Here is an 8,385-nt window from a genome sequence, read left to right on the forward strand (position 1 = left end):
ACTCAGCCAAGCTACATGCATGTTTCTGCTTCCCCTGTCGACAATTTGGAGCCAGAAATGATAAAGACATCACCTTCATAGACAAGGTTTTTACCAATTGGAAACGGCGGCGGTTTATTTTACATAGAGCTCAAAAAACTATTTTGCACTCAAATGAATGCCCAAAAATTTCGCCACAGTTGCAATGAAGATTAGGTTAGTAGTCAGATAGTTTCACCTATTGAAAGACTTTTGATTTAAGTAAGGGGAGTGCCGAACATGTTCTGTCGCTGTTTGACTTCCTAAACAGCTGTGTAGATGTTTTTGTAGTGTGTCTCGCGTAGGCTACAGCGTTGCAGTGAGCAACACTGGTTTGAAACCAGTGTTTCTGCAGTTGCCTTGCAGTAAAGCTATAGTTAGCCTAGCTATCCCCAAAGTTAACAGATGTGAAACAAATGTTCTGCTACAGGTAGTCACGCGTGTTTTCGTGACGTTAGTGACGTAGTGACGTTAGTAATGTCAGTGACTGTGGCTAGCAAATTAGCCACCGTTAGCTTCACTTTTCACCACAAAAACTTAACTTGAGCCTAAACCATGCAACGGAACGTAAATAAAAATACAAGCAACTCAATCGCTACCAAGACGAAACTTTTGACACCTAGGTTGTCTATTTAGTCCAAATATTGACGAAGATTTAGAGGTGGGAAAATAAATAATAATAATATATATGTGAGAGAACAAAGGTTGTGCCCTTGCCGAAGGCAAAGCACACCCAAATATTGTGGTGACCTTGATGTTATTACTTAAACCAAAATAATGAAACTGAACCACAACATTGCTAGACTGTCATGGCTGAAGAGAACACTCTCCTCTTTCCCTTCTCTCCTTCCACAAGGTCAAACTCCTGCAATCACTGGGACTCCAGTCCACGCTGATCACAGATGGCTCCTCCCCCATCAACCTCTTCACCACAGCCAATGGCTTGCTGGGAGCTCTGCAGGGCCAAGGCAAGTAAGGGGAGAAGAACAAGGAAAGGAGGAGAAGAAGAAAAGCCGGATGAATAGATTCAAAGGATTCAAAAGCAACTCCCACATCATCTCCTAAAGTTTTGTTTTTGTGTTTTCTCATGTGAACAGACATGATAGGTACTCTGTCTATATTGTAATTAATAAAGGGGTTCCTGCTTCTTCAATATACCCTAAATATCTGATATTAACAGGCTAGATGTAGAACTTTAATACATGCCACTTTAATGTCCAATATAAACATAATAAGTATGTAAGTGATCATTGCATCTGTGCTAGTTCAAGGATTAAAGGTTATCATATTTGGTCTCCAGAGGTTCAGGCCGATTAACTCCACAAATAAGAGGCAAAAACACATGTATATGTGTGTATACAGTCACCTCCGGAACTATTGTCACCCCTAGGAAAGATGAGTAAAAAAATCACAGTGCCCGTTATACAGTCGGAGAATAAGATGCCAGATACGAGTTGCTTATAATAATGGTGCCATCAATTGTCTTCTTATGAATTACTTGTTTGTCACTGATGCAAAGTAGGCCCTTCTTTACCAAACACCAAGTAACTAAATTAGCATACAATTATGAGTCATTAGTACACTTTAAAGTTACCAACAACTTAATGTTTAACCATCTGGGTGATCACAGGGATATGTGAATATTTGATACGGTATGTTAGATTTAAGTTTGGTGTGAATCCATCAAAGATTTGCTGACATACGACCCAACTTCCTGTTTGGCAGCAGCAGATCACAGCACGCTATTGTACTCTTGCAACACACCAAGTTTGGTTGAAATATATATATATATTTGTGTTCAGGAAATGCCATCATAAAAAAATAAAGTATTAAAAAAAAACATTTGGCTGTGACCTGTAGCGCCACCTATGGTTGAATTTGCGCTATTTGTGGTGTGGGAGTTACTTGTGTCCTGCAGTTACAACATGCAGTAACTTTATTAGCTTCTTAGTTTTGGCCAAATATATCATTCGATACACCAAAATGATTCTGCACATAGAAGTTCAGGCAGAAGCAATCTCTAGGTGTACCTGACATTTCTCTTTTACATGTTAAGTTGTAGTGCAACCAGCAGAGCAGAAGCAAAGCTGCTCTTATAAATGTACCAACAGCATCAGCTTTTGAGGTTTTAGAAAACAATTTTGCAATCCATTTAGTTTGCTAGCTTACATCTTTAGAGTGACTAACTTTACCCAAGCTAACAGCTACCACCAACACACAAATCTAAATAAACACAATCTCAGCAATACACAATTAAAGAATGCTTTTTCAAACTACATAAATCCCCCAACTGTATCCTTTTAGTCCTGCAGCAAGGCATACTGGGAACCAAGTGTCTCCGCTACTGTGTTGTTGCTGTAGTGTTCTTTTAGTGTTGCACATACCAAGTACATACAGTTAACATTACATTGATGTTGTTGTCAAAACAGTTGTCAGTTGCTCTTGTATGCATGTTTAAAGGTATACATTTTATTTATAATAAATGTATAAACACAAAAAATACATGGCAGACCCAGGGACCAAACCTACAACTTTCTGACTTGAATACATGCATCTTATCCATTACACCACTAATAACTAGTGCAGTCAAACGATTAAAATATTTAATCGAGATTAATTGCATTAATGTCATAGTTAACTTGCGATTAATTGCAATTAATCGCACATTTTTATCTATTCTAAATGTCCTAAAAAATTATTTTTGTCCCATAATTTTTGGGGCATTTTAATGCTCTTATCAACATGGAAAAGTGGATCGGATTGCTTAGTCTTGGTGCAAATGTTTTTTTAAATTGAAAAAAACATTGCAATCGCCTGGCTTTGACGAGGGGGCGGAAAATTCGCATCAGCTGTATGCTTGGCCATCAAGTTGTATTTCAGACTGGATGTGCTGCGATGATAGCTCAGTTCACAACGACAAAACTCACAGATCACTTTGGTCTTGTCAATGGAACCATTTGGCAACTTTTTGAAAGTAAACTTTCCATTCAGAATCTTCTTGGCATCCATTTCGGCGTCTCGCACTCACCATCCACTCAAAACGTAACGTTGGCCTACTACTCTTTAGCTAGCATGACGTTGTCATACTCATAATTCTAGTCAGAATATGAGTCTGATACCGCTCCGTTGGGCTGTGAGTATGGGGCATGTTTCAACCGAACCCGGACAAAAAATGCCTCTTCGCTCAATTAGATAGACCTACAACCAATCAGAGCAACGTAGTATGTGACGAATCCCGTAGGAAGGACGGCAAAAACATATTTTTGATCGACAAATGCCTTGATCGCGTTTCTCTGTTCCTTTCAAAATTAATGCGCTGTCGATGTCTTCTAAAACAGACTCGATGGCAGAATCTACACATCTCAGCTCTCCAGCGGCAGCAATGTTTGTTGAAAACAAATTCAACCCAAGCGCTCTTTGGTGACGTGGTTGATTACGTTACTGTTGATCATCTGTCCATCATCGTATAAAGCCTGCCCTGACAATTTGATTGGTCCGAACAGCTCTTGTTCGGGTTTAGTTTTTCCCCAACCAAGCGGCTCCAGACCGAACTTCTCGACCAAAAGATTTTGTGGGCGGGGCTAAATTTGGCTGGCACTGTAATGGAAGAATTCAAGTGGCACTGTGTAGATTTGAATAGTCAAAAGATGTAGTTAGGGTTCCTCCGGTAGGAGTAAACCTATTGTTTTTGTTAGTATTCTTATTATTAGGGTTCCTCCGGTAGGAGGGAACCTATTGATTTTGTTAGTATTCCTATTATTATTATTTTTCCTCTTCTCCGCTAACTGGGAGTCAGGTGGCTGAGCGGTTTGGGAATCGGGCTAGTAATCTGAAGGTTGCCAGTTCGATTCCCGGCCGTGCAAAACGACGTGTCCTTGGGCAAGGCACTTCACCCTACTTGCCTCGGGGGGGATGGCCCTGTACTTACTGTAAGTCGCTCTGGATAAGAGCGTCTGCTAAATGTAAATGTAAATGGCTCAATAGCTCAAAAAGTCCTTGACCCGATTTTTTCAAATTTGGCCCAATGATACAACAGGTCACTCACTACTCCCAGACGGCTAGTGGCCCATGTATGCCCATAGGTGGCGCTATAAGCCACGCCCAAAGTCTACGTGATTTCCCCAACGCCCCATTACTCCAAAATGGCTGAAAATTGGTATACTTGCCTTATTTCTCATGGGGAACAAAAAAGCATCAAGGACCCATAAGGTCCGCCATGATAGATTTTGCTGTACTGTCCAAATTTGGTACAACCTTCAAAACCCTTCTCCTCATGAACATCCAATCGACTTGAAATTTGTTACAGATTTGTAGAATACATGTCTTTCTATAGGGTCAAATTGAATAAGGAATGCAATACAAAATGGCTGAAAGAAGTGTATTTATGTAAATGTCCACATTGCCAAAATATCTGTGTGTTAATAAATCAAATATCATTTTGACTGCTGGTTTTTCAAACGTTAGTGCCTTCAAGTTGACATCATTCTGAAATACCATACGCAATTTCACCTTGATATGTCAATATATGATTGAATTCAATTGAATGGCTCCACAGCACACGCACACTCATCCTGCCCCTTGACACACGAGCGAGCATGGCGATACACACACACACATGCTTTCTGATAATTGTGTGCTGACCAAGCCCCCACCCTCGGTTTTTAGCTCCTGTTTCATTTTGCTTCAAATCGCATCTCGCCATTACGAATATAAATTCTTTTTCGGCGGCCATTGTTGTTTTCAAATGGAGTCGCCTGATAGCCGTGTTGGAGGCAGCCACGTTCGGTAAGTCCTATTTTTACACATTCTAAGATAGAATCAATGATTGGGTTTGTGAAAGTACAGTACCCTTGAATTATGGTGAAGGTCTGAGCACTTTTAGACCTTTATATCGTGAGTTTGAAGTGACGGAAAACCGAACTCGAAAAGTAGCTACTGTAGCTCTAGCTTTTTTCCTCTGTGTTTTTAATTAGTAAATCATTTTGCATCTTGGAGAATTCTTCACCCAAAAGGTTGAGGAGGGCAGCCTTCCGGAGCAAAGGCGATTCCCCACGGACCTGTAGGCTCAGAATTTTGATTTGGGTCGTGAAAGTCTTTGTAACTGGAGTGAGTTCGGAAGCGAGGGAGACCGCATAGGCTTTGGCGGCAGCCATGTTTTGGTTGCATCATGTTCACCATTTTATTTACAGTTCTGTAAATTCTACCCCCGAAAAGGGCAGGGCAGCCTCAAGAGATGTGGTTATTGTGCTTTTAGCCAGATAGTCCTATTATTTTTGTGATTTGTGGAAAACTTGAAATTTGAGTGAGAGTGCATTGTTCTGACGTTAGCCTCAGAGTTAGACTTGGTTCGCTCACTGGCAGTGACTGTATTTCACTCAATTCTACTCCAAGTCAGGGAGGACTGCTTTTAGTAGACAAGAGCCTGTTGAAGATAGCCAGTATCTAGGATTGTTCAAAGCAATCCTGTTTCCTTCGTCATTTGCCCGAGAAAGCGACCTACGTTAGCCAGGCTAGTTTCACTCGGTCAGCCTATTTAAAGGTCTCTGGCAGTCAGAATCACTGATTACAGGCAAAGGTCGAGCTGGTCTTTGGTCAGATGTGTATATATTGACCAGTTTAGAGCTAAATACTCTTGCCAGAGCCTGGAATCGAACCCGTGTTTTGAGTGACTTTGCATGGGTCTCCATCAGGTCAACACATTTGGATTCAAGTTTTAGATCAAGTTTTAGATCTTGAGTCTGAAGTGACGGTAAACCGAACTCGAAAAGTAGCTAGCTCTAGCTTTTTTCCTCTGTGTTTTTAATTAGTGAGCCATTTTGCATCTCGGCGAATTGTTCATCAAAAAGGTCGAGGAGGGCAGCCTTTAGGAGAAAAAGCGAAAAGTCTTTGTATTAAGCCTATGCGGCAGGGAGACCGCATAGGCTTAGGCGGCAGCCATGTTTTGGTCGCGTCATGTTCATAAGTTCACCATTTTACAGTTAGGTCTACACGAAAAAGGTCGAGGAGGGCAGCCTTTAGGAGATGTGGGAATTGTGCTTTTAGCCAGATGCTCCGATTGTTTTTGTGATTTGTGGACTTGCAATTGGAGTGATACTGCGTCCCGGGGGTACATTGTTTTGACGTTAGCCTCAGAGTCAGGCTTGGTTCGCCCACTGGCAGTGTGTAAACAATTTTGTATTTCACCCAATTCTACTCCAAAAACGTCAGGGAGGACTGCTTTTTGTAGACAAGGGCATGCCAGTAAGAGATAGCCAGTATATCTGATTTTTCAAGGCGAGCCTGTTTCATTCGTCATATGCCCTGAGAAAGCGACCTACGTTAGCCAGGCTAGTTTTGCCAATTTCAGTAAGTCAGGCTCTGACAGTCAGAATCAGTGTTTACAGTGTGACGCCCACCTGTGCCCCTTCAGGCTTCGCCCTGCCAGTGCACGGGCAGGGGCGGAACCTGAGCCTAAGTGCTTTATTGTCTGCACCTGTATTCAGGGTGGGACTATAAAAGGGGCTTTTCTCTCTCTCTCAGGGGAACTATCTTGAGGTTCTCCCGCGCACATGCGCTTTGACTTTATCTAGATGCATCCATTCACCAACTCATGCACGACTTTGAACATTCCTCTTTCATACCCCTATTTGTTTGATTGATACTGGTACGAATAAACACTATTTCTGAAATTGAAACATCTTGTGTCTTGTCCCTCATTATGTGACGGTACCCTGAACGAGTCTACCGTTACATAATTTGGGGATCTCCTGTCGAAATATCCGGATCATAGACTTCCGTGCGTCCAGGTGAGAACGTCTGTTGTTGCCTTGGCATTCGCTATTATCTCGTGCAGTCTGGCTAAGGAAGAGTGCTCCAGCTGGGCCTTGCCTTTCCTTCGGAGCACTGGTTATTGTTTTCTCTTTGTTTGTTTAAAACCCGAAACAAGTCAGGCAAAGAACAGCGCTCAAGCTCATTCGTGACGTCCGCCTTTGTGACTTCCGAATCACCATTAAACGGTACTCTCACCATCTGAGTCATCACCACCTACAGCGGAACACATCAGGATGCCGCCGCGTGCACTGATCAGGCCTTGGAGGTACCTCAGGCACCGACTCAGAGACAACAAGTGGCGAGACGACCTTGGTGTTACCCCAAACCTTCCCCCCTGCCAAATCATTGCCCAAGATAAATGAAATACCTGGCACAGGGAGACATTGACGAACTCCCACCACCACATCACCTTTGACCAGTTTCGAGGCGAGACGAACTCGATGCAACGGCACCTGGACAGGAGTCATTTCAAAACCCCTGACCAGAACATGTGTTCCAGTGGAGGTGCTGTCAGACAAAGGCAAAACACCAGACGGCATAAAAGACTGAGCTGCCCCAGTATCTCTATGCGTACTGGCACACTACAATGCCCATCAGGCAAAGACACAGAGCCTTTGGTGACAAAGGGAGTGTACTCTGCCTCAACTTCACATCCAACTTGCTTAGGAGCATCCACAGGTTCAGAATCAGAATTCGGTTTATTCGCCATGTATGTTATACAAACACGGAATTTACTGTGGCAGGGAGGTGCAAAACACTAAACATATACAAATCTTAAATTAAGTAAAAGTACAAAAGTTTAACTATTTCTAAGAACTAAACAATCTAAGAATACAACAATTTAAATATAAAATAAAATATATATAACAATAAGAATGAGCAGCGTGAGTGGTCAACATAGTGCAAACGGATACTGAGTTAAGGTGGCTTGTGCATACTGTAATTGCCATTAGATGGACTTGCAATAGTTAAATAAGTGAATGAATGTCAATGGGAGTCCTTGGCCTTGTTGAAGAGACCAGTAGCAGATGGAAAGAAACTTTTCTTATGGCGTGAGGTTTTGGTCCTGATGGACCGCAGCCTTCTGCCAGAGGGGAGTAGCTGGAACAGGGAGTGACCAGGGTGGGAGGGGTCGGCCACAATCTTCCTTGCACGCCTCAGGGTCCTCGAGGTGTGCAGGTCCTCGAGGGTAGGCAGATTGCAGCCGATCACCTTCTCAGCAGTGCGGATGATACGCTGCAGTCTGCTCTTGTCCTTGGCAGTGGCAGCAGCGTACCAGATGGTGATGGAAGAGGTGAAGATGGACTCAATGATGGCTGTGTAGAAGTGCACCATCATTGTCTTTGGCAGGTTGAATTTCTTCAGCTGCCGTAGGAAGTACATCCTCTGTTGTGCTTTTTTGGTGAGGTAGCTGATGTTCAGTTCCCACTTGAGGTCCTGGGAGAGGATGGTGCCCAGGAAGCGGAAGGACTCAACAGTGTTGACTGGGGAGTCGCACAGGGTGATGGGGGTGAGTGGGGCTGTATTCTTCCTGAAGTTCACAACCATCTCCACTGT

The 8,385-nt window shown here is 42.9% G+C and overlaps 1 protein-coding gene across 1 annotated transcript in view; it reads left to right on the forward strand.

Annotated features, from left to right (window-relative positions):
• The window catches only part of mvp (major vault protein), an 86,545-nt gene extending 85,232 nt beyond the window's left edge, over positions 1–1,313 (forward strand). Inside the window, exon 17 of the mRNA XM_062453534.1 lies at positions 875–1,313. Coding sequence (XP_062309518.1) covers positions 875–994 — 120 coding nt within the window. The 3' untranslated portion in view covers positions 995–1,313. The remainder of the gene's footprint in view (positions 1–874) is intronic.
• The last annotated feature ends 7,072 nt before the right edge of the window (positions 1,314–8,385 follow it).

Source organism: Osmerus eperlanus, chromosome 2 (genome assembly GCF_963692335.1).
Source record: "Osmerus eperlanus chromosome 2, fOsmEpe2.1, whole genome shotgun sequence".
Taxonomy (NCBI): Eukaryota; Metazoa; Chordata; class Actinopteri; order Osmeriformes; family Osmeridae; genus Osmerus; species Osmerus eperlanus.